Source organism: Siphateles boraxobius, unplaced genomic scaffold, assembly GCF_051911475.1.
Source record: "Siphateles boraxobius isolate OS27281-9 unplaced genomic scaffold, OSU_SipBor_1 22, whole genome shotgun sequence".
NCBI classification, from domain to species: Eukaryota; Metazoa; Chordata; class Actinopteri; order Cypriniformes; family Leuciscidae; genus Siphateles; species Siphateles boraxobius.
In genome coordinates, this window is record NW_027508833.1 from 16,882,008 (window position 1) to 16,909,106 (window position 27,099).

Below are 27,099 nucleotides of genomic sequence, written 5' to 3' on the forward strand. Positions count from 1 at the left end.
AGAATGTACTGGATGGAAAAGGACAGGAGCAGACAGGAATAAGCAGGCGATTCAGATGAAGAGATCATAGAGTATTTTATTCCATAGCTTCTGTAATGACATTGACTGACACACACACAGAGCTCAGAGTTTCAGTCGGATCCATGTACATGGATTCTATACGCTTTTTTTTAGCCACAGTTGCAAAGAATACGTAAAACCAATCTTACAAAATCTTAAGAACATTTCCGGGTCATATGTAATCCCAAAATCAAAGAAATAAATAAAAAGTTACATTTTGCTTAAAAAAAAAGATCACTCCATGAACTTCTTGGACTGTGAGATTGTCATTAAACATAACCTCAAACTGTAAAAAAAAGTCAATATTAATGTAATACAAAAACTAATTAATAATGTAATATTATTATATCTGATTAAACCTACTATTAATATAATCCATAATATTACCAGATTATTAATAATTTTAGACAATTTCAATTAATATTTTTATTGAATTCCTCTAAATTTTTATGTTAGTATTAAATAATATTATAAAAATTTGTATTAATGTATTAAAGTATTAACTCGGTTGTAGTGTACTGCTTTAATTTATAAAGCAGTGTACTGCTAAGAATTTTTCCTTTTAAATAGTCATTTAGCATTTATGTAAACATACATTTGAGGGAAAATTGAAAATTGTCTTAAACCAGGCCTTTTCTTTTAATTTTAAGTTGATTTTGGGGTGAAATGTGACCTGGACATGTTTTCATGAGTTTCACTCTTTATTTAAGACTGAATATCTCAAGACATTTTGATGTCATCGCAGTTATGATTGTATCTCTTGTCTCTACCTTTTTCGGTTTTGTAAATATATCTACTTTAGTCTCATACGTTTGCATATCACAAATGATTTTTAGGCACATTTAAAGATATTGTGCAACATCATAGTATTTTTACTAGAAAAATATACACACACAAACAGCAACTTCTCGCAAGCACAAGCAAAAAAAAAAAAAAACTGACATCGTCAACCCTTCACTAGGGCTATTAACATGAGCATGTTATGACTAGTATTCTTTTGTTCGTCTAAACTTCTTCACTCTTTTTGGTTCAACACAAATTCAGCAAATCACGCAACACGGTAGAAACTCGGTTCTCGAATGGAAATGGGACTGAAGTGAAATCTCAATGCAAAGTCACGTCACGAGTAACTGATGCTGTGGATGAGAGATGCTCTGGTCCGCTGAATGCTGGGAATGAAAGCAGATGTCGTCCTCACAGCAGAGAGAGGAGTGAAAGCAGAAGACTGTGTTCTGGAGCATGCAGAGATCACAGGAGGAAGAGGAGGGCTTGGAGAGTCACAGGTGAGGAAGGCTGTCATTACCGTTCTCCAGGTTCTCGTTGCTCTCGTAACAGCCCGAGTCTCGAGGAGAGTCTCCTGGTGGGACGCTGCCCTCGGACAGAAGCTTCTCTTGAGAGTCTCCAGATGATCCCTCGCGCTCCGGGTCACTGTTACCTGAACAAAAACACCATTTTAGTTCTTTACTAAAAGATATGATGCTCGTGAAGTCTAAAATGTGCTCGGAATTTGGTTTGATTTTATTATTTTGGTATGACTGATAATTATTTTTGAGTATATGCTGTAGGCGCAATTCACATGTAACATTATAAGCTTTTTCTGTTACATATTGTATGAAATTGAATGTTGAATATGCCCTATAATAAATATTTGCAATGTATATACTGGTAGTTCATATAAATGCGTTTACATGCTTTATGATGCATACATAGCAAAGCAAAAAAAAATAAAAATAATAATGACAAACCAAATCATACGTTTAAATTACAATTTTATGTAATTAATTTAATGTAGACGGGACAAAGTAATATTCAGCTGAAATTTAGCTTCTTAACTTATCATATTTTTCTTTTTTTCTTTCACAAAACATTTCTTTAAGAGAAAACATTCATTTTTAATTTAATAAACCAGGTTTTACATTCAAAGTTTTAGGAGTATTTTAATGAGAAATAAACACATATGTATCTGGGTATTACAATAGTAATATTATTACAGCGACATATTTTTACATCCCCTTACTGACTGACATTTTTAGGTGAATTTTGAAGTAAATATTATGTAAAATATTTGTAAAAAATATTTTTACTTTGTATATATAACTATATATTAATTTATAAATATATATTATTAAATACAAATATTTACTATTATATATATATACCAATAGTATAAATACATACCACTGAAATTATTTAATGCCCACTAAGGCTGCGTCAAAAATACAGTAATATTGTAAAGAATTGTTACAAATTGTTTATTAAAATATCTCTTTTCTATTGAAATACATTTTAAAATTTAATTTATTTCTGTGATGGTAACTCAAAATTTTCAGCATCATTACTCTAGTCTCACATGATCCTACAGAAATCATTCTAATATGATGATTTGCTGTCCAAGAAACATTTATTTTTTTCATGATTCTTTGATGAATACTTTATTTGAAATATAAATATTTTATAACATTATGTCTTTACAGTCACCTTTGCTGTATTGCTGAATACAATTATTTATTTCTTTATTTCAAAACTTACTGACCTGAAATGGTAAACAGTAGTATATATAAGACTTTTATAGAGACTTAGATATGGTGCAGACATATTTCTCATTAATTATATTGGTAACAATGTTAAAATGACTGGTTAATCAGGCAGAACAGTATAATATCCCTCAGTAGGCATGTTTACATGGACACTTTTTGTTTCAATTGGAATTAAATCATTCTGATTGAATCCGAACTGGTGTTTACATAGAGGGCTAAATAAAGTGATCCTGCTGATATGTGTGTTAATATGTCACAAGCCTTAAAGTCTTATTGAAACTTTTGACATGCGCACACTGCACGAATACACAGTTTCCCACTGTTGGCGCATACTCTCCCCCCTCATTTTCTTTGTTTTAAAAAGCAGACTTATTTATTTATTTATTTCAGGTCCTATTTAGGAGACGATGAGCTCACGGAGCTTTGTGCCAATGATGCTTACATTAGTCAAGCAGTAAAAACGTCCCTTCCTGTGGCCAAAACAAGGCGTCTGCAGATGAGAGTCGAAGAAAGCACTTGTAGAACAACATTGTCCAGCAGCATTTCACAGACAATGAGTGGAAAGATAATTTTAGAATGACACGACAGTCATTTATTATATTCAACAACAGCATCAGCTCTTTCTGAGTCATTACGCCATTTCTACATCATTGCACATGCACAAAACTTTCCAGTTTTGATTTTCAATCCGCTCAGGTGTTTACATGTTCTATCAAACGGATTAGAAAAGGTTTATCACACCCCTTAGAATCGGGTTGGGTATTTTTATTCCAATTGAGTTGTTTACATGGAGCATTTTCATTCGGACTGGACCAATTGTAATTTGAATGCAGCGCTACATGTAAACGCACTTAGTGTGTGTGTGTGTGTCGGTCTCTCACTGTCACACTCCTGCAGAAGCTCCACGGCGGTGAGCAGGACGGCTCTATGCTGAGGATCTCTGATGTTCAGCTCGTCTAGATCTTCCTTCTCCAACAGCTTAAACGTGTCCAGATCCTCATAGCCGTTAAACAGGAACGTGGGCATGTGCTCCTGCAGGACGACGAACCAGGGTTATTATTGTGTATTACAACTAAAACTATTATACCCTTTTTCAAACTTGATTTTGTTTTTGGGGTCTACTACAATGTTTTTATGCTTGAATGTTAAAAAAATTACATTGTTTTACATTGTTGCAGCAACTCTCTTCCCAGTCGGTCAGTAACCAGAGTGTTTCCTGAAGTCAACTATGGTTGCGAGTTCCGCCATTATCAACACAATAAAACAGAACTTGCGACCATAGTTGGCTAATGATGCTTTTTGAGACGCACCCATTAAGTTCCTGTCTCTAAGCCCCTCCCCCTGAAAAGCAGAATGTGCTCTGATTGATTGGCTGGTCCAGTGTGCTGTGATTGGTCAACAGTTTTGAGCGTGTTTGGGAGATGTTACTCCCCTTGGTACTCCTATGGTACTCCTTACCATAAGCACGAGTTTCAACCAACCGGCAACCCCTCCGTCACTGTTTTGAAGCCAATATGGAAGTGAATTAAACTGCAATTCATCGACTGGCCGCTAGAGACAGGCTCCAAAAGCCTGGTACAAAAAGTGGTTTTGGTCTATATAGCTAATTTTGCCCATCATAACAACTGTGAGGGGGGAGATTTTTTTTTAATAACTCATCCGTTTATATTATATTAATCCTTAAGGTTCTGCATAATTAAGGGCGTGGCCACTTGAGTGACAGGTGGATTGCCGCTGCTGTCACTACAAGGTGTTTGTCTACTGTCTGTTAACCGTCACTTCACTTCACCTCAGCTAATCCCAGCTGCTGAACTTGCCATCTCTGCCGTGTTTGTGTTTTTTTTCGGGATTATTTAATACAATTTAATACATCCATCACTTCGCCCATGCCTTTGGATTCCGTCGTTGTTGAGTATCGTTCGAGATAACAACCAGCGCTGTATTTCAGTTGGATTCCTTTGTGAACATGCACTAATGGATGTCAGACTAATTTTTTTTTTTTTTTTTGGAGTTTTCAGATTTAAAAAACGTCTATAGATATAGAGGCTACACGGGCTCTGCTGTACCGTTGCTCTCACTGAACATATAGACTATATATGCTTATGTACCGTCAGATGAAATCCTGCATGTGTCAGTGCATTCTCCGTCCATGCAATAAATGCACATCCTAAAATGAGCATGTATTTCTAGCGCATTTACTTGAACTTCATAGGTAATCTATGGTATATCTATGGTTTGACCCAGTTGAGAGGCGGCCAAAATCAGAATTTAAAATGAACCGAATAAAGCTCTCTACAAAAAAAGAGTGACTGAAAGGTATACACATACATAATTGTCACACACACGCTCAGAGTAATATTGTAAGTTACTACATAATGCATTTTCAACTAGCAGAATAGAACAGAATCACGATACACAGTCGCACTTGTAGCTGTCTTTTAACTATTATAATATTTTGAAGGGCAAAAACAGGAAGTTTTAACTATTGGCTTGACATCATCAACTGTCACTTTAACGCGAGGCTCTGTGCAGTCGTAGTCTTGGTACTGCTAGTAGCATATAGCATTAGCTCCTAAGCCAGAGCTAACTCGATCACGTAGAGCTAGGTGGGCATGGTTTCAGCAACCAGGCTCCTCAGCTCCACCCACGTCCCGTCTCTTTGCCCATTTTCAGTTATCCGGGAGTGACGTGCGCTGACGCGCTGCCAAGATGGCGATGCCTTTAGGCTTCAAAAATGCTCTTCAGAAACCTACGGGTGATGTGACAGTCTATGGTTTCATCACACTACTAACTAACTTAACCAGGCCCCACTCCTTTATTTTGCATATGTCTCGGGCGGGAATTATTTAAATGAGGAATATTGTGACGTGTTCATTCCTGGAAAGAGACTACAAACGAGTCAGCAGGGGCGTCATGTAAGCCAAAATTCTGGGGGGGCACAATCTGAGATGTTGCAATTGTTTTCTGACGATGATATGGATCATGTGAGGAGGGGTCAGGGGGTTTCTCCCCCTGAATTTTTTTTAATTCTGGCTGCTAAACATACCATTTCAATGCAGTTTGGGAGGGACAGAAAAACCTTAACAGAGCTAGCAGTAGGGGTGTCCCCGACTAAGGATTTTCATAGTCGAATCAGAATCGTCAAGCCTTCCCTATAGTCGACTAATAGTCGAATCGTGTGTGTGGGGTTAGGGAGGGGGCCGGGCTTTAACATTTTAAAGCCTGGATGTACAGAACATCACACAAAGATATAGAAAAAAATGTAGAAAAACATTTCGGATCAATACAACTAAGAAATAACATAAATAACTGCAGAAAGGCCACACTGCAGACAGGATTTGCATTTCACATGCAAATCAAACTAAATCGGCCTACAGGGCGCAATATCTATGCACCGAAAAATAATCAACAATTAATTTACAGGATTAAATTAGAACAGAATATACCTTTCTAAGTGCCTAAATTGCAGGGGAACATATATTCAAAACACAAGCCACAGATAGTTAAATTAGATTACCCTGAATGGTCAATAAATAAAATAAAAAATAAAGATATTATTAAAATATCGAAAGTATAGCCAGAATGGTCAACTTTGTCTTTTTAACTGCATAAACAACAATAAACGCTGAACTCGAGTGACAGTTTATCTAAACATGTTCACAGCATCCAAAAATCAAATTAGAACCGGCTGAAATGTTTTGAAATCACGTGTACCCTACCTGATCGAGAGAGAAAAAAATGTAGTCTTTCACTCTGTCTGTGTCTCTGTGTCCATTTGAGTCTTTTCAAATTGTGTGCGCGGATAAAATACATTCTAAAACGCTTAACATGAAAAACGTTTAACGGCTTAATGTCCTAAGACAGTTATATTAAAAGATCAAATTCTATACACACCTTATTAATAAAGCATACTGTATAGCCTACAGAAAAGCAGATGAGCCCAGTAGCCTATATGAACACAACGCGTTTAATTAAACGCTAATTTTCCTCCCATTGAAAACCGTTATTATAAAGAAAACCAACTTGTTAACGTTGGCCTGCAGAAGTGCGATCATGGTTTCCCTGATGTTAAATTCAGTCTGGGAAAATATCCTTTCTGATGGTGTGCATCCACTCTTTAGATTTTCTTATCCCAGACATTTTTAAAGATTTAAATCCCTGCCGCCAAAACGCTCCTCTATCGGTCACGTATCTCAAGTGAAACTTAAATCTGTCACGGGGTGTTTGGATTTATTCATGCACGTTAAACATATTTATTTAAAGCTTCTTCCTTTGCACATTTGTATTTACAGCATTATCATAATAGGCTCCTATATTAACGTATTGACAGAAAACCAGTAGTTCTATGTGAAATCAGACATTCAGCACCCTTATGCGAAGATTCGACTGTGAGATTGGTAGTCGAATCAGGCTCCTCCTATCGATGCATCGAATCTTCGACTGTTCGGCGTCACCCCTAGCTAGCAGCAACCCTCCTCTATCTGAGGACTAAGTTAAAGTATCTATTTTGTAAGTTTATGTAAGAGACAGTTTGATGAAAGAACTGTAAGCTAAAATTCAAAAGCTTTTGAAGTCTACTTCATTAAAGCATGTTTACACACACTTACTGTACACTTAGGCCTACTACACATGATTTTAAAAACAGTACCATTGCAGTTTTTATGTTATGATTTTAAAGTGGTATGTGACCATTAGAACGATCTTACATTAAAGGTACATAAAGGTGCTGAGGTCTGACTTTGTGGTGCTTTGAAATTAAGTTATTTTAATATTAATATGTGATGAAGGACTTCGAAAGAAGTTTGACAGATTTCAGTGCTGAATAAAGTTAACACTACCCCGTTTATTTGAAAATGGTTAATATTTGACAGAAATGTTAAAAAGTAATCAAATCAAATGTTATATGTAACATTACTTTAGTAAAATCATACAATACGGTAGTTACACTGCTCATTATTATATTTTAAATAAGGGACTTGTAAAGAGTACAAATTGTATGGAAGGCAGTAACGTTAGCCAAATAGTTCACTGTTAGACTAGGCTAGCTATCGATAACGTTACACTGACACAACTTAAGTTAATGCTCTGAATTCGCAGCTAATATCAAATCCATAACTTTTTGATCAACTTAAAATTTCCAGGTCAACCACAAATAATCCCACTACCTTTTAATATCATTCGATAACTAATTCAATGCCGATTTGTTGCGTTGCCCACTTACCACTTCAAGACCATCTGTAAAACATTGCCAGCTCAACGTGCGAGACGAGTGAGTTGCTTGAACATACACAACAAAGATTCTAGAGCGCTACGCGCATAGTGCTCTAGATTTGTAATACACGGACACCATATTAGGAAAAAGGGGCGGGCTGATGCTGACCGATTTATTACACATCCAGAAGAATACATTTGAGTTGTTATAGGCTCTGGTAATTATGGAGCATAATAGGAATAAAGTTATTACAAAAAAAATGATCAGGGAGGAAAAATAATGGCCATGACACCACTGCGAGTCAGTTCAGGAGTTTAGAAACAGTGCGCACTGAAATAAAGAATAACTATTTATTAGTTTGTGACTTTGTGCTTTGTAACTTTACAGAGCTTTCTTATGCTCAAACAGCAACATTACACACTAAAGAAAGTTGACAATGTAAAAATGAAATTAAATCTAAATATCAGATGAAAAACTTAAGTTTAGTTTAAGTTTCGTTTAGCACTAATATTACTAGCTGGAAATAAAATAAATAAAAAACTAAACCTGAACTAAAACTACAACTGAGATAAAAATAAATTAAACATAAAAATAATAAATATGATGACAAAACTAATAAAAATGACGAAAGCATATAACAAAATTACTAAAGTATGTAACAAATTGACTAATAAAAAAATGACATGAGAATATAACTTACTAAAGATGTAACAAATTAAAATGAAAACTGAATGTATAAAATATAAGCCAATTATATATATATATATATATATATACTTGTGGCGAGGGGGGCGTGGTTCAGCGAAGTCTGTGGTGCGAGAGCAACGACGGAGCCGAGCGGTGAGTAAGTAGGTCAAGTGCAAAATGACGAACACCTGTCTCTGATTGCAGTAATTGGCCTGGGGAGACCGCATAAAAGCCGGCTGGTGCAAGAGACCGGAGAGAGAAGGACTGGGGACTCGTGCACGACACGCTGAAACGCTGAAAGTGGGAAGAGTGTTATTTTAAAATATTGGAAAGAGTTATATTTTTAGATAGTGGAAAGAGTGTTCTCTGAACCTGAACGAGGTTTATGTTAGAGCGCGCACAGCGCATTTCTTTTGTTTCTTGGACCAAATAAAACTGTACGAGTCCCAGTCACGCCGACCCCTGTCTTCTTCCATCACACTAACACTGAACCTTCACTACACTGGTGCCGAAACTCGGGATGGAAGAAGGGGCCGCCGCCAGACAGTCCCCGTCCCCACTTGCGGACATCATCCATGCGCTCGCGGGACTCCACCAGCAACAACACCAGGCACTGCTGGCCATGGAGGAGCAACAGGAGCGCCGGTTAAAGAAACTCCTCCGGGCCCAGCAGGAGGACCGCGAGCAGTTCCGGAGCTGGATGGACCGGGAGGTTCGGGCCACACCATCATCGCCAGCTCCAGCCTTGGCCCTGCCCATGCACCTCCACAAAATGGGCGTACAAGATGATCCCGAGGCCTTCCTCGAATTGTTCGAGAGGTGGGCCGAGGCCTGGGGCTGGCCGCCCACGGACTGGCCGATGCGGCTGATCCCGCTGCTGACCGGAGAAGCCCAGATCGCCACACAACAGCTACCAGTCCAGAACCTCCTGGTCTATGAAGACCTCAAACGCGCCATCTTGCAGCGGGTCGGCCGGACCCCGGAGCAGAGCAGACAGCGGTTCCGGTCACTGGAGCTCGGGGAATCTGGCCGACCCTTCGCCTTTGCGCAGCAGCTCCGGGACGCGTGCCGCAAGTGGTTGATGGCCGACGGTCGCGACGTCGAGGAAATTATAGATCACGTGGTACTGGAGCAGTTCGTGGCGCGGCTCCCCCGGAAGACCGCGCAGTGGCTCCAGTGCCACCGCCCGACGTCGCTGAACCAGGCCATCCAGTTGGCGGAGGACCAGATGGTGGCGTGCCCAGGGGTCGGCGAACCCCTACCAGCAGCTTCTCTCTCTCTCTCTCTCTCTTCTCGCCCTGTCTCTGTACCAAGGTCCCGTGGAGGATTCCTACCAAGGCCGGCGCCCCGCTGGAGGACCGGACCTACGGCTGAGCCTGTTCCTGCACCCAGAGCGCCGCCCAGGGGAACAGCCTCCGCCACTGCACCTCCCACACCCACGCTCTCCCCACGCCAATCGCTTGACCCACTTCCCGCCATTGGGGCTGCGGGAAGGACTGGGCCGGCCTGTTGGCGTTGCGGGGACCCTGGACATTTTATCGACTGGTGCCCCGTGATGGAGGTGGGGATACTGGTCAGGGTCCCTGACACACCGCAGGCTGCCCCCGATCAAGCTGGGTTGTACCAAATACCAGTGAGTATTAAGGGGGGTACCTATCAGGCTTTGGTGGATTCAGGTTGTAACCAAACCTCCATCCATCAAAATCTGATACAACCAGAGGCATTGGATAAGAGCCGCACGGTTAGGGTTCGGTGTGTGCACGGGGAGGTGATGGATTACCCTTTAATGCCAGTCATTATCCAATTTCGGGGCCAAAAGCATAGTGTGGAGGTGGCCGTTAGCCAACACCTCCGGCACCCGTTAATTTTGGGGACCAATTGGCCGGGGTGCTTCTGGGACAAAAAGGAAGCCGGAGAGGGGAGCGGTCGCTCAGGTTGGAGAGGCTGTGCCGGGACCCTCGGTACCTGTCCCGGAGGTTCGGAACGGGGTTGAAAGAAGGATTCTTTCAGAGCGTGATGACTTTCCTCTGGAACAGTCCCGAGATGAGACGCTTAAAAATGCGTTTGACCAGGTCCGTACAATCGACGGGCAGCCCCTCCAACCCAACCGACCGCCCTCATATCCTTATTTTGCTATCATAAAAGATAAGTTGTATCGGGTGACCCAGGACACCCAGTCAAAGCAAGATACAACTCAGTTATTAGTTCCAAAGAGCCGTCGGGAAATGCTTTTCCAGGCGGCTCACTGTAATCCGATGGCTGGGCATTTAGGGCAGGCAGCTACACTAAATCGTTTAATGACCCGATTTTTCTGGCCGGGCATTCACGAGAACGTGCGCAACTGGTGCGCGTCTTGTCGCGAATGTCAGTTGGTGAATCCACCGGCCAACCCAGAAGCACCTTTGTGCCCTCTTCCCTTAATGGAGGTCCCCTTCGATAGAATTGGAATGGACCTCATCGGGCCATTAGAACGATCTGCACGGGGGCATCGCTTTGCATTAGTCCTGGTGGATTATGCAACGCGATACCCAGAAGCAGTGCCGCTTCGCAATATTTCCGCTAAAAGCATGGCGAGCTCACTGTTTCAATTAATCTCCCGGGTGGGGAAACCCGAAAGAGATCCTCACCGATCAAGGCACGGCGTTCATGTCACGCACTACTCGCGAACTGTACGAATTATTGGCCATTAAATCGATTCGCACCAGCGTCTATCACCCACAAACAGACGGCTTGGTGGAACGTTTTAATCGCACGTTAAAATCCATGATTCGTAAGTTTGTGCGGGAAGACGCCAAAAATTGGGATAAGTGGCTAGAACCCCTCTTGTTCGCTGAACGCGAGGTCCCCCAAGCCTCCACGGGGTTTTCCCCCTTCGAGCTTCTCTATGGGCGTCAGCCCCGCGGGGTGTCGGACGTACTTAGAGAGGTTTGGGAGGACGGACCTTCGAATAGCAAAAACGAAATTCAGTATGTCTTGGACCTGAGAACAAAACTCCACACTTTGGGGCGGCTCTCTATGGAGAATTTGTTACAGGCTCAAGACAAGCAAAGTCGGCTGTACAACGGGGGGCTAGACTACGCAAATTTGCACCGGGAGATAAAGTACTTGTATTGCTCCCCACATCCAGCTCTAAATTACTCGCGAAGTGGCAAGGGCCGTTTGTGGTCACACGGCGAGTCGGGAACCTCAACTATGAGGTTGTCCGATCAGATAGGGACGGGGCTCATCAAATTTACCACCTCAACCTGCTTAAAAAATGGAATGAGGCGGAGTCAGTGATGCTGGCGACGGTGGTAAGTGGGGAGGAGGATCTCGGTCCAGAAGCGAGTTCAAAACCCCAATCGCTCGCTCTGGCATTTGCTGGAGACCACCTCTCGCCGTCCCAAATCACTGACATACGCAATTTACAAGCAGAGTTTGCTGATGTGTTCTCGCTCCTACCTGGTCGGACAAATCTCATTCAGCACCACGTTGAGACCGAACCGGGCGTAATAGTACGCAGCCGGCCGTATCGTATACCTGAACATAAAAAGAAAATAGTTAAGGATGAATTAGAAGCTATGCTGGACATGGGGGTAATAGAAGAATCCAACAATGACTGGGCAAGCCCGATAGTTTTAGTGCCTAAAACCGACGGCTCCGTCCGGTTCTGTGTGGATTATCGCAAGGTGAATGCCGTGTCGAAATTCGATGCGTATCCAATGCCTCGGGTTGACGAATGACTTGATCGGCTCGGTACCGCTCGATTTTATTCGACACTGGATTTGACAAAAGGGTATTGGCAGATCCCCTTATCTCCAATATCTAAAGAAAAAACTGCTTTCACGACGCCGTTTGGATTACACCAATTTGTTACTCTTCCTTTCGGCTTGTTCGGGGCTCCCGCAACCTTCCAGCGCCTGATGGACAGAATTCTCCGGCCGCATCCTGCATATGCCGCTGCTTACTTGGATGATATTATCATCTATAATAACGACTGGCAGCGGCATATGCAGCATTTGCGAGCTGTCCTCAGGACGCTGCGAGGGGCGGGGCTCACTGCCAACCCAAAGAAGTGTGCAATTGGGCGCGTGGAAGTTAGGTATCTGGGCTTCCACTTGGGTCATGGACAGGTGCATCCCCAAATTGATAAGACCGCAGCAGTTGCGACCTGTCCGAGACCTAAGACCAAAAAGGAGGTTAGACAGTTCCTGGGGCTAGCTGGATATTACAGAAGGTTTGTGCCTAATTATTCGGACCTTGCTAGCCCGCTGACTGATCTGACTAAAAAGGAAGCACCAGATACTGTCCAGTGGACGGAGCGGTGTCAGCAGGCCTTTACTCAAATAAAGGCTGCTCTATGTGGCGGACCACTCTTACAGGCTCCTAACTTTTCTCTCCCTTTTTCCCTACAGACTGACGCGTCGGACAGAGGGCTGGGCGCAGTCTTGTCCCAGGAGATAGAGGGTGAAGAACGGCCGGTGCTGTACATTAGTCGGAAGCTCTCGAAGAGAGAGACTATGTACAGCACCATTGAAAAGGAAGCTTTAGCCATTAAGTGGGCCGTTCTCACCTTCCGCTACTACCTCCTGGGTCGAGAGTTCACCCTCTGTTCGGACCACGCTCCCCTGCAATGGCTCCACCACATGAAGGATACCAACGCGCGGATCACCCGTTGGTATCTGGCCTTACAGCCTTTTAAGTTCAAGGTGATCCACAGACCGGGTGACCAGATGGTTGTGGCTGACTTCCTCTCCAGGAGGAGGGGGGAGAGGGGGGAGGCTGCAGGCCGGGCGGCTCCCCGGCCTGAGTCGAGCGGTAGGGGTATGTGGCGAGGGGGGCGTGGTTCAGCGAAGTCTGTGGTGCGAGAGCAACGACGGAGCCGAGCGGTGATTAAGTAGGTCAAGTGCAAAATGACGAACACCTGTCTCTGATTGCAGTAATTGGCGTGGGGAGACCGCATAAAAGCCGGCTGGTGCAAGAGAGCGGAGAGAGAAGGACTGGGGACTCGTGCACGACACGCTGAAACGCTGAAAGTGGGAAGAGTGTTATTTTAAAATATTGGAAAGAGTTATATTTTTATATAGTGGAAAGAGTGTTCTCTGAACCTGAACGAGGTTTATGTTAGAGCGCGCACAGCGCATTTCTTTTGTTTCTTGGACCAAATAAAACTGTACGAGTCCCAGTCACGCCGACCCCTGTCTTCTTCCATCACACTAACACTGAACCTTCACTACAATACTATAATAGTGTATAAATAATACTAAAACAACACTGCATAACTACATAAGGTAACATGAATTAATAATGAACTGCACTTCTACAGCATTTATTAATCATTTACATTTAATAATACATTATTAAAATCAAAAGTTGTATTTGTTAACATTAGTAAATGCACTGTGAAATAACAAACAATGAACGACTGTATTTTTATTAACTATCATTAAAAAATAATAATAAATACTGTAACAAATGTATTACTCATAGTTAGTTCATGTTAGTTAATATATTTACTAATGTTAACAAATGAGACCTTATTGTAAAGTTTTACCGAAATATAAGATGGAATAAGTCTTTGCTTTTGCGTTCCTTCGCAAAAACTTTTGTGTTCGCAAGCACAACTTTTATGTTCTTTGTGAGCGAACGCAACCGCTTTGCCAAATAATTTTTCCTCCCATCTCATATTTTTTTGTCTTCACACTGTCCCTTAAGGGGCTCCGTAGTAAGGAACTGAATGGAGCATTATTGTGTTTTTAGAGTTTAAAGAGACATTACTTTGAGTTTGATGCGCTCCAGAAGCTCCTCTACAGAGGTCGGTTTGGGAGGATGGCTCTTCCTCCTCTTCTTCACACTGCGTTTGGGTTTCTCCTCTTCCTCGTTTAGTGTCTCCACGTAGATGAACTTAAATGTTCCGACCTTGTTATTTAGCAGCCCCATCCACGTGCCCATGGGCGGCTTACTGATGACGTCGATTACATCTCCTCTCTGCAAGGCAAACGCGCGCATGCTTTAGATGCAGAGCAAAGGAAGCTGACGGTGGATTTATTCATGAGAAAGGAGCTGTGTGACCTTGAGTTTGAGGGAGTCCGTGTCGTACGGGCTCGGGGTGAAGTCTGTGTGTACAAGAGCACGGCCACAGAACGGTCCTCTGTACGGCAGTTCGTCTTCATCACCATCTTCTGATTTCACACTCTCTCGGTTGCTGGTGGACGAATCTGTGGTGCTGACCGTCTGACCGCCTGTGAAAACAACTTCTGATTTAAACACATCTACTGACAAAAAGTACCATGGATCTACCCTGGTATTCTTTGACGTACTGTGTAAAAACAGTGGTATATGAATATGGTAATCATTTAGAACCATTTCAGAGTATAATCTGATACCATGAGGTTTTTGGGGGTTTTTTTCCGGTTTTTAATAAAAATCCATTTCTGGTCAATTCTGTACTACACAATAACAAGAGTAAAGTCACTAGACTATAAAACTATTCATTTCATTTTTTTTCTCCAAAAATCAGAGAAATTCATGTCAGTTTATTCGATAAGCAGATGTGTAATAAGTAAAATGATATACAGTCAGCAAGTAATTTTCACAAAATAATTATAACACCAATAATAACATCACCCTGTAGGGTTTATTTTGCATGATGACCAGCAGGCTTGTATATTATATAGTAATCTACTCTGTTATATTCTAATGTTATATTATACTTTCATTATACCTTCAGTATTCATTATACTTTATTATTTTATACATTTTCTGTTGCTTTAGTATTGATTATACTATTATATACTATAATCTTAGATTAAACATTTGTAATTTGTATTTTTTATTTTTCTATTTATATTGAATTATATATGTTTATATATAATACGTAAATATATATAATTATATATTAAACAGTTTTATTTCAACTAATTTCATTTTTATTTCAGTTTTTAAGGAAAAATTTATAATTTTTTGTTTTTTTATGAAAAGGGTTCTTAATAGCTTTAGTTTTAGTAAACAAAAACAATACAGCATTATACATATCTATTTTTCATAATTCTTAGTAATTTTATTATGTGCTTTTGTCATTTGAATTTGTTTATTTTTACTATTTAGCTTCAGTTTATTTTTATTTCTGTTTTAGTTATTTTAGTAAGTATTTCAATTTAAATAGATTTTATTTCAGTTATTTGTTTTATAGTTAGATAAAAAATAATACCACTGTATTATACATATCTTTTATTCGTAATTTTTCAGTAATTTTATTATGTGCCTTTTTTAATGAAGTCATGAATAATTTTTTATAATTTTTATTTCAGTTTTAGTCATTTTAGTACTTACATTTCTAAAAAAATAGTTTTACTTGACAATAACACCTCTGTATTATACTTATATATTATACAGACACCTTTTGGCTTTTTAATATTTGAATGAAAACATATGACTGAATATTTGAATGAAACATTTGAATGTTTCCTATTTGGCTTTTATATTATATTTTTATATTCTGTACATTGATATACCTTAATAAGGTTTAATATTATAAAGTCTATATTTGTTTATTTTATCTGACACTTTCATAAATGTGCCTTGCACAAGTATAGTGAAGCATTTCCACACACACTTACTCATGGAGCTCTGACCGCTGAGGGAACTCCTCAAACTCTCCACTGATCCTCCAGCTTTGAGTTTGGGTTTCTCCAGAGAGTCTGTGTCAGTGTGAGGAGACCGAGGGCTGCTGGGAGCTCTGCTGGGGCTTGACTGAGTCAAACACAACACACTGAAATCAATACCATGGCCAACAGAGGGCGCAAGATACACAGAAATCAAGCTGTAATGAATGAAAGCAAATTCTACAGGTGCTGACTAATACTAAATGACACAAATGGAATTTGGTTCCAAGATAAATGGTGTTTGCCAAGGCAAGCATAACTATTACTGTTTCTCATATAGGTATAAGATATCTGAACAACTTCCTTACCCTAGGTTTTAATGTTTAAGCAAGCAGACTTCATGAATTTTGCTTGGTATGTAAAAAATGACAAACACTTTGACAATCATTTAGTAACTAGCCCAAACACCCTAGCATCATGGCATACACAAAAATCCATGGCCTTTTTAAGGTCAAACTGCATTCTGCTTCGACAAAAATGACAGATTTGCTATATTGGAATTGCTAAAATTGTTACTCTTCAGTAATCTGCATTATACATGAATCCTCATCACACAATCACCTGCTCTGATGGAGAGGGATTATATTTCTTGGATATGCGTTTCCTCATGGTCTCTTTAACAGATTTCACCTTCTTGCCCAGAGAGATACGGGAAGCTGTTGGAGATCTGGATGATTCTCTCATGCTGATATTGCCGTTTTCATTCTGCAAGACAGACATGACAGAATGCACAACTTCAAAATCTTCTAAAATTATAAAAACGGCATTCAAGAAGCTGAATAGATTTTGGAATAGATTGTATGATTATTTTGCATTTTTCCAATGTGTCCTTACTGTGGGGTCAAAGCTGCTGTTGCCCATGTACACAGATCGGCTTGTGAGATCAAATCCTCCAAAGCTACAGGTCCTCTGTGACACAAAGAATAGAGTTCGAAAAGCGAAATCTAGCTCAAGTTATATCTTTACATTTAAATCTTGACATACAAGTAACATTTTCAGTGAATAATGACTTAAATTACATCTATTCTTCACATAATTTTTTTTTTTTTTTGTCATTTTAACAGCTTGTTGTGACCCTGGGAAATGAAAAAAAAAACACACACACACACACACACACACATATATATATATATATATATAGGCTATACATTTACATTTTAGAGCTTAAAGTCACCCTGAGACATGGAAAATATAATAATATAAAATATAATAATCAAATAAAACCACATATATTTATTATTATATTTTTTGTGCCATTTTGAATCTTGACATCCCCCTAAAACAATATATATATATATATATATATATATATATATATATATATATATATATATATATAAAATAAGACAAAACGTAAAATAATAATAAAAAATAAAATAAAACAAAACAAAACACAATACCTGTACTCACTCCATTAGAGGGGCTCAGGGCTTGTTTAAAAAATAAAATAAAATAATAAAACAAAATAAATAATACATAAAAAATATAAAATAAAACAAAACAAAACACAGTACTTGTACTCACTTCATGGTAGTTAGAGGGAAACAGGGCTCATAAAAAAATAAAAAAATAAAAATAAATAACTATATAAACAAAACAAAACACACAAAGCACAAAAAAAACAAAAAACAAACAAACAAAAAAACAGTGCTTATACTCACACCATGGTAGTTCGAGGGGCTCAGGGCTTGTCTCATCTCCCCGTCGGTCACAGAGCGGGACATCCTGGGCTCGACTTCACCGTCTGCCTCAGAGAAGGAGGAACCGCTGCCTGCGTCCAGCCCAGAAACTGCTCCGCCGGGGCCAGATGCCGGCTCCGGCCCCTGACTGCTGCTGCACTTATTGAAGGCTTTGAAGAGCTTGTGGCTGCTGTAGGTGTCTAAGCTGCTGGACGAGGGAGACGTGGTCAGACTGTCCGAGTCTCTGTCCAGAGACAGCTGTTCATGAAGCACGAAGCTCAGACCGTCACCCTGAGACACGGCAAGATGTTTGTGCACGCCAGAGTAGAGAGAGTAGCCCTCCTCGCCTGACGGGAACGCTTCAGGACTCACAGGGTCTGGAGGAGAAACACAGCAAGTCAAACTGAAAACTATTGTCCCCATTTACTTTCTTAATACACTTTCCTGGTCTCAGTGCATTCTGTCCTTTCAGGGTCAGATCTTGTGACATCACGTCCTGTTTTTGGCTCGAATACATGTCTTTGGTCAGTGTTGCGTTCATATTTCATTTGTACATTTATGATTATTTGCTTTATAGGCCAAACCTGAAAAAATGGCACCATCTGGTACATTTAATCTTGAAGCCTTGCAAACAGAATGAAAGCCTCTTAACAAAGATTGCATCATTTTATAGTTAAATGGCCCTGGGATTAAAAATTGCAGTTTTAATGGGTTTCAATGGGGACATTTTTGTCCAAAAGGTGCTAAGAGGAAGTATTTTTTGTACCTAGTGCAAAATAGATTTTTTAAAGGAAATGGTGGTGAAATAGTAAAATTCCAATAAAAATACACACCTGTGCCAAATTTTATGCAGTTAGCATTAACACAGGCAAAGTGATCAAAAAAACAAAACTGAAAAAGACAAAAATGTCCAGAAGGATGCACAATCAAATCAAACATGCCAATTGTGAAACTCAAATTCACTCCACAGTGATTTTTCTATTACTGTAAAAAAGTTTCTTATCCTAGATGTTCTGCACACATCTGCACAGCTATGCAAATTTCAGGTGTGATTTGTAGCATGAGTATGTATGATTGTGAAAAGTTAATGAAATGCATTCATATCTCACCTCTTGATCCGTGTTTTTTGGCCTCATCAATTCTGATTAACTTCTTTCTCACACGTCGAGTTGAATTAACGAGTTTATGAAGTCGGCGAAAGGTGATGGACTCTTCCAACTCGTCCTCCGACTGTTCTCTCGACTGTATAAATAAACAATAGAAAACAAAATAAATAGCAACAACAAAATACATAGAAAACAAAACAAAACATAAAACAATAGAATATCAAATATCAAATCAAATAATATATAAAATAAGTATAAAATAATAAAACAAAACAAGACACAATATATAAAAAGAATGAATTCAAATAACAAAAGAAGAAAAAGAAAAAAAATGGTTTACCACATGCAAGGTACTTTTTACATGTAATGGTGTTTTGACTCATTATTGACCACATACTTTCAGTGGTCTTTAGTATATAGTAAACCAAAATCCTCAGAATGCAAATTATAAAAACAGGCGGTGAACTCAACAGAGAAGCTGTACACAGACTCATTTACTTGTAACATGTAACTTGTCATGGAACGTTTGTGCTCCTAGACATGAATTATTTCTCAAATTATATGTGTTATTACAGAGGTGTGCAGCTACTTTTCTAAGGGATGCGTTTTCACCTGTTGGACCATAAACCATATCCCACACACATAGATCTGAAGACCAAATTTATCACAGACTTGAACGTGCAAGACTCTTTTCTCGCTTATTTTGGTAGAGGTAGAGAAGTATTTCTCAGAAGCATTAACCACACGCAGAAGAGACAGCCACATTTCACCTAAAATTACTCATAGTTTATGGTTTATAAATGTGAGCACTGTGTAGTTCTTGCCACAGTTCAGACCCACAGAAGATCACAAGACCTGAAATAAACCCGGTGAAATGTCAAATACAGTCAGTGTGGGACTATTAAGAGTCTGCTAACGTCTGTTATAAACGGCTCTTGTGTGCAAGTCTGAGAACTGAACATTTCAGACAAACTATTTCAGCTGGTGGGATGTTATGTAATTGGAATCTGTAAAATTCTATTGTCATCGATGAAAACACAAACACTATAATAACTGGCCAGCCCTGAGTAATCCCTCACATAAAAGCATTATGGAGGTACCATGGTACAATAATGATACAGATTCGGACAGAGTTCACCAAACTTGAACTTTGGAATGAAGTGAAATACGAAGCTTCTTCACATGAGCTTTCGTCTGGCAGTCTCCTGCATTCGCATGTTTTTAAATACATGTCAGTTGTATGAAAAGTGGTTTTAGAGGGATGTTCATATCTCTAACTTTAACTGTCAGTCAGTATTTACACAATCGTAACTCAACCCTCCTCTATCATGAATTAAGTGCCGAACGTAGTTCGGACAGTCTCTGCTTGTTTGCAGTGCAAAAGTAATTAAAGAACTGTTTTTTTACTCAAGAAACACTAATATATATATATATATATATATATATATATATATATATATATATATATATATATATATATATAAGCTATACATATATATATATAAAGGCTAATGTTTTATGTATTTGAAGAAGAGTCTTAGTTTAGCATTTGTTGTCGAGTCATAGCAATACTGTCTTAAATTGCCTGTGCGTAGCACTTCATCTTTAATAACATGAGATTTTGTCCAAATAGAAAAAACCTGAGCACCCACACAGTAAACTTTATAACCCCTAAATTGAAGAAAATGTAACGCAATACCTCAGGTGCGGCCGTTCTAATGATGGCCAAAACACGTACAGTATGTCCCAAATTCTCTGAAATTCCCAGGTCAAAAATCTTGTAAGTCCAATTCAAGCTTGATTTTGGTAAAATGTTAATAATATAATGACTCATGCAAGTTTCTGGCCTTATATAAAGCTACAATATCAACTTTGACAACGCAGCGTTTAATTATTTAATAAAAATACAGTGTTTTTTCTTTTTCCTGTAGAGTTTTTGGAGATACGAGGTTTCCGCCCGACAGAGACAAACAGTGATGCGAACACAATAACTAAAATCGAAAAGCACCAAATTCGTTTTTACAGAATGCACCAAATGGTAAACGGTGGCTCTGTCCAGTGGAATTGGTGGAATGGCTCCTGCATCCCAGCGCCTTAATCACACAATCCCTGCACAAAAGAGCTGCTGGGCCGCTGAAGAGAGAGCAGCCCTGCATTCAACCGGCCAAAAATGTACAATGGGGGGTTACAGCATTGAGTGGATGAATAGGACCCTGCCTGGAGGCCCAGAGGGGCCGTGGTTCATCTCTAGGACATGATGGGGAGATGGAGGGGTGACAAATCCCAAAGATAGCAGGTGAAAACCCTGCTGTGAATGTCTATAGACAGAAGATCTGTCAATAAACTAGTTCATCACAACAAACAAGGATGTGGCACACGGGATCTGGCATGCGAGAACGTCTCATTAGCAAACGCAGAAGGTGACTGGGAAACTTACATTACAGCAGGAGGATTCGGTCATGGAGGGACTGGGTGTGTCGGTCCAATTGGTTGTGTCCACACTGTTGGGCTGCTTGTTCTGCATTTCGTATTCCTTCAGCTGAGGGACAGTAAAATCCATGTTAGCAAATGTTTGGGGGAGTAAAATCAAGTCCCATCCTACACTGTTTTTATTGAGCATTCTGTTATCTTGTAAATGCATCACATTATGGAGGCAAAATGGGTTGTAAACACTGATCTATATAGAATGACTGGATAGCTCATGACCTTCTAAACTGCCATCAGGCAGTGAAGCCACCGGAAGTGTTCGAGCGGCCGTCTTACGATTCCCTACCAGCAGAGGGCTCCAACGGCCGTTCTACAGATTTTGGTAGCTTCGACGGTACTTTTAAGATGACCCGCTGTGCAGCATACAAGTGTAAAACGACGTTCACAAAAGGATGTAGAAAAACTGCCCACAGGTTGTAATTCAAGCCCTATAAGTACTAATTTATATGTACAATTGTCGCTATCCTGTGTTGTTTTCTCCGAGGCAAGACATTCACGTAGCTACGGGTGGGCCTGGATGGGCCTGGGCCCACCCACATGTCAGTCAGGCCCATCCAGTCAGTGGCCTCACAAAGTAGCCGGAGGGAATTCTGTTGCGATTATCACAATTCTTGACCTATAAAAATAAATCTCAATGTTTCTTGATTCTTGTTTGGTTGTCATGGTGATGACGAAATGCCCGCGTAGCGCATTTCGCAGTCAGATTGCGAACAGCCCCCCCCCCCCCCCCCTCACAACGACGAGCATATTTCACAGAGGGACACTGAAGTTTAGCTAAGTATAAACTAAAATGAAACAGAGCAATTTACTAAGCAGCTTACTTGCTCTCATTTGAAAGAGAATTGACTGAATCGTTGGACTATAACGAAATCATTGCAGTGTTCAACTCTAAGCCCCGTCGTCTCCTGTTATAAGCTAGTCATCAAAAGTAAGCCAATCTATGTTTACTAGTTCGAGTCTTACCTCTCAGGTAGGTCCTTTAGGGTGTCATGGAGAGGTGTGGCATCTAAGACCCAACATCTAGCTACTGGGGTGCCTCAGGGCTCAGTGCTTGGACCACTCCTCTTCTCCATTTACGTGACATCACTAGGATCTGTGATTCAGAAACATGGCTTTTCCTATCATTCCTACGCTGATGACACACAACTCTACCTCTCATTCCAGCCTGACGATCCAACGGTAGCTGCTCATATCTCAGCCTGCCTAACAGACATTTCTGACTGGATGAAGGACCACCACCTTCAACTAAACCTTCCGAGGACAGAGCTACTTGTGGTCCCGGCCAACCCAACACTTCATCACAACTTCTCCATTCAGCTAGGCTCGTCATCCGTAACTCCATCAAGGTCAGCTAGGAACCTTGGGGTTGTAATTGATGATCAGTTGAAATTCACAGACCACATTGCTAGAACTGCCCGGTCCTACAGATTTGCCTTGCACAACTTTAGGCCTTTAGGATCAGGCCTTTCCTTACAGAGCATGCTACACAACTCCTTGTCCAAGCACTTGTTTTATCCAGACTGGACTATTGTAATGCTCTCCTGGCTGGTCTTCCAGCTTGCTCTGTCAAACCTCTACAATTGATCCAGAATGCTGCAGCCAGAGTAGTCTTTAATGAGCCAAAGAGAGCACACGTCACTCCTCTCCTCACTAAATTGCACTGGTTGCCAGTTACCGCTCGCATTACATTCAAGGCACTGATGTTTGCCTACAGAACAACCACTGGCACTGCTCGCTCTTACCTAAACTCATTACTTCAGACTTACGTGCCATCCAGAAACTTGCGCTCTGCTAGCGAATGTCGTCTTGTGGTACCATCTCAAAGAGGCACATAATCTCTTTCTCGGACCTTTACCATGACTGTTCCCTGTTGGTGGAATGATCTGCCTAACTCAACCAGAGCTTCTGAGTCAGTAGCCACTTTCAAGAAACTGCTGAAGACGTATCTTTTTCGGCAGCACTTGATTCAGTAGTACTAACACTTTCTCTTCACTTTCTGTTCTCTTCTATACTATAAAAAAAAAAAAATGCACTAAAGTTAAACTGAGAGGGGTTATAGCACTTGCGTATTGTTGTCCTACTGTTAGTTTAACTGCTTCTATTGTTCTCATTTGTAAGTCGCTTTGGATAAAAGCGTCTGCTAAATGAATAAATGTAAATAAATGTAAATGTACTATGTAGTTGCCTAGTCAATGTTGTTTATTTAACGTGGTTTATGTGGCCGCTGAGCCAGACTATGACCAAGCATTGATTTTACACACTGTCCACTACTGGTGGATGATGGTGTTGTTTGCATCTGTCAGATGCGCGTGTGTGTGTGGTGTGGCCGGGCGCAGTGGAAATGCTGTTTTTATCGTTATGTTCTTAACATTGCTTATGATGACATACATGCTTGTGCTCTGATTAAACTGTGGTGTATTCAAGCAGGTGTAGTTGTGTTGACCTATTTTGATCACAGATGCATTTTAGGCTGTGCCCACCTGATTTTCTCTGGGCCCACCTATATTGTGATTCCTGGCTACGCTAGTGAGGCAAGAGTAACTTAATTCTTCTACTAGTGTTGTCAAAAGAACCGGTAATGTTACTTCGGTAAGTTACCAAGTCGGTACTGAAATTTTAAAAATGGGACGATACTAGCATTTCTGCAGTAACGGGTAACTTATATTCTTGGGACCCACTAATAGCTGCTTTCAAATGCTTCAGTGTTTATCTAAGCGCGATCTAGGCTCCAGACCAACTTTTTTGCTAGGAGCACTTCAGCCAATGTAGCCTAAGTTATACCACGATGTATTATACTAGTGTCTGTGAATATTAAACCGCAAAAAACTTGGCTATTAACTCTTCATGTTCTGCTTGTCTCTGTGGGAATGAATGGCGCAGACGCGCGGTTTAATTTACCACACACACACACAAACAGAAGCACGCGTGACGCTCGCGCAGGTTTCAGTCTCTGCTGCCTCACGATATGAGGACATGATGAACTTCCTCTCTAGAGCCGATCTGAGAGTCACCTCATGAGCATTTTACCACTTCATTTGAGAAAAACTATCGTCATATCGTACACACAGAAACTCAAAGCTCTTCACGGCAACCCGTCAAAATAAAAGGTCGGTTTAGCTTTAAGAAACTGACTGAAATAATTATATTTGCCTACTATTGTACAGTAGATTTAGCTACTTTAAACAAATATCCATTTAAATGCTTAGGGTTTTTGAGTGTTAAGAATGTACAGGGAGACTTTAGCTTTTAAAACGGTGTCTCCTTAGGCAATGTTTTCTCAGTCAAACATACAATTTCCGGTTGATTCAATAGAACGCATGAGCTCACTAGGGAATACCAATATGGCGGCGCGGTGGCTTCACTGTTTATGACGTCATGAGCTATCCAGGCATTCTATATAGATCAGTGGATGTAAACCATTTCATACCCGAGCCAAGGCTTCCTCCACGGTGATCATCTTCTCCTTCACCATCATCATCAGCTGGATGCGTTCTTCATCACTCATCGTGATCTCACTGGCCACAAAGCCAGGATCCTCCCCTGTAGACCAGAGGTCAAAGGTCATACATATCATTTCAAGCAATGTTATATCTACATTTAATCTTCTAGATATGAAGATCTAATGAAATTGTGATTAGAAATGGGTAAAGAACCTTTCGGTAGCGCTCGAACGCTCCCTTTCTGTGCCTTGCGGAAGTTTTGCCAGAACGATTTGTTTTTCTTTCGGTCCCATCTCCCTGCTGTTAGAAACAACATTTTAAACTCAACAAATGTTTTAACTGCATGTTTCAAGAACATACGAGTAAAAAAAACAAAAAACATTAACGTTGTTTTTTCCCCCCATGATCTTAAAAGACTTTTGTAGACAAAAATTAGTTTTGTCAAATAAATGCTGTTCTTTTGGAATTTCTATACATGCATGAATCCTGAAGGAAAAGGTATTACTATGATATGACTATGAAAATGTACTCAACATGAAGCACCACAACTATTTTCAACATTGATAATAATAATAAATGTTTCTTGACCAGCAAATCATCACATTAGAATGATTTCTGAATGATCATGTTACACTGAAGACTGGAGTAATGATGCTAGAATTCAGCTTTATAAATAAATAATAAATTACATTTTGAAATGTATTCAAATGGAAATAATTATTAAATTGTAATAATATCTCACTGTTTTTAATGGTATTTTTGATCAAATAAATGCATCCTTGGCCATAGGGGACTTTTTTTAAAAACATTAAACACTCTTACTGTCTAAAAAACACTGGAATGGTAATATCATTTAAAAAAAATTATAATTTGGATCAGCGAAGGAAAAAAATGTTAACTCCTTCAACAGTGTTTTAAATCATCCCAGGATGCACCCTATGAAGTTCATTGAGAAGTAGAAAATAGTCATACTGAGGAAAGAGTAGGTGTTTAAATATCTGACTGACATGTGTTTTTGAAAGGGTTCACACACCTTTTGGCCAATGAAACTTAATAATGCCTAATAGGATTTCATAAATAATTATATAGTGCATTTACAAAAGAACACTGTTTAGCCAATTAAGCATTTTAATGCAAAACAAAAATGTAGACTCACTCTAGACTTTTTCCAATTTTAAATCTCCCTGATACTCACAGGTTTTCTCTGACTCTGATTTTACTAGTTTTTAAGCAACAATAAATAAACAAACACAAATATGTTACTAACCGGATCCGTCTTCAGAGCTGGACTTGTTCATTGACTGCCTGTAAGCAAAAGTGCAAACATGCATTAACTCCAGCAAAAGTGCCTCCACCAAAACAGCGTCACACAGTCTCAACTCACCTGCTCTCCCACATTATTTTCTTCATTTTCAACCCCTATCCATTCAATTGTAGTAATCTGTCTGTCCTAACTGGTATCCATGTTGCCTGTGGGGCAGTGGATTAGACTCAGCCGTCTGTCAGAGCGAATAAAGACACATGCTGCTGTCGGCCGGCACACCACACCACCTCACAGCAACAATGGAGGCTTTTTCACACACCGGAGGGGTTTAAGAGTGACAGAGTGCTCACATGGCTTGTAAATTCCTGTCCCCCTCTCTTTATTTGTCTTTCTCTCAGCTGCTGATTTTAACATGTACCTGAGCTCTCAGAAGCACCACAACACGTTTAAACAGTGTCAGGACAGATTTAGGGGTGCGTGATATGACTAAAATCTTATAACATGATATGAGTCATTTTATTTCAAGATAAACATATATATCATGTTATAGTTATTTTTTGCTTTGAATAAAGTTTTTATATAACTGTTGAAATGTCAGAAATCTCATCACCAATTTCAATACCACAAACAACTAATACTAGCCTAACATAAGTAAAAAAGAAAACAAATTTCAACCTCTCTGAAGAAAAGTAAACAGTCAGTGATAAAATAGGAACAAAGAAACTAATTACAAGCAATGGGACAAAAAGCTACAATAGAACAAAGACACACATGAAATAGACCTACCTGAAAACCTCAACAACTAAATAAAGAATATTACATAAATTGTATAAAGTAATCAAATGTACAACAACAACAAAAAACACTGCATAGTCTTCACTGTGTAAATGAAATATAAATTTACTCTTATTAAAGTTACAAAAGCGATTCAGTCAAGAGCGGTGAGATTGTCTGATTAACATTAATGACAGACATCAGCAGGTT

General features: G+C 39.9%; 1 protein-coding gene across 5 annotated transcripts in view; it reads right to left on the reverse strand.

The window, feature by feature from the left end:
• sash1b (SAM and SH3 domain containing 1b) overlaps window positions 1–27,099 on the reverse strand; it is a 159,929-nt gene that overhangs the window by 16,285 nt on the left and 116,545 nt on the right. For 3 of the 5 annotated variants that reach the window (XM_077238795.1, XM_077238796.1, XM_077238797.1), the window contains 13 exons: window positions 26,119–26,156; window positions 25,065–25,151; window positions 24,839–24,951; window positions 21,362–21,463; window positions 18,928–19,060; window positions 17,801–18,195; window positions 16,974–17,048; window positions 16,701–16,844; window positions 16,095–16,227; window positions 14,548–14,717; window positions 14,254–14,463; window positions 3,479–3,629; window positions 1,364–1,495 (listed from right to left, as the gene is read on the reverse strand). In XM_077238795.1, the coding sequence (XP_077094910.1) occupies window positions 1,364–1,495; window positions 3,479–3,629; window positions 14,254–14,463; window positions 14,548–14,717; window positions 16,095–16,227; window positions 16,701–16,844; window positions 16,974–17,048; window positions 17,801–18,195; window positions 18,928–19,060; window positions 21,362–21,463; window positions 24,839–24,951; window positions 25,065–25,151; window positions 26,119–26,156 (1,883 nt within the window). Of the gene's footprint in view, window positions 1–714; window positions 1,496–3,478; window positions 3,630–14,253; window positions 14,464–14,547; window positions 14,718–16,094; window positions 16,228–16,700; window positions 16,845–16,973; window positions 17,049–17,800; window positions 18,196–18,927; window positions 19,061–21,361; window positions 21,464–24,838; window positions 24,952–25,064; window positions 25,152–26,118; window positions 26,157–27,099 lie in introns of those variants that run through there. The other 2 variants (XM_077238798.1, XM_077238799.1) reach the window with 1 other exon arrangement.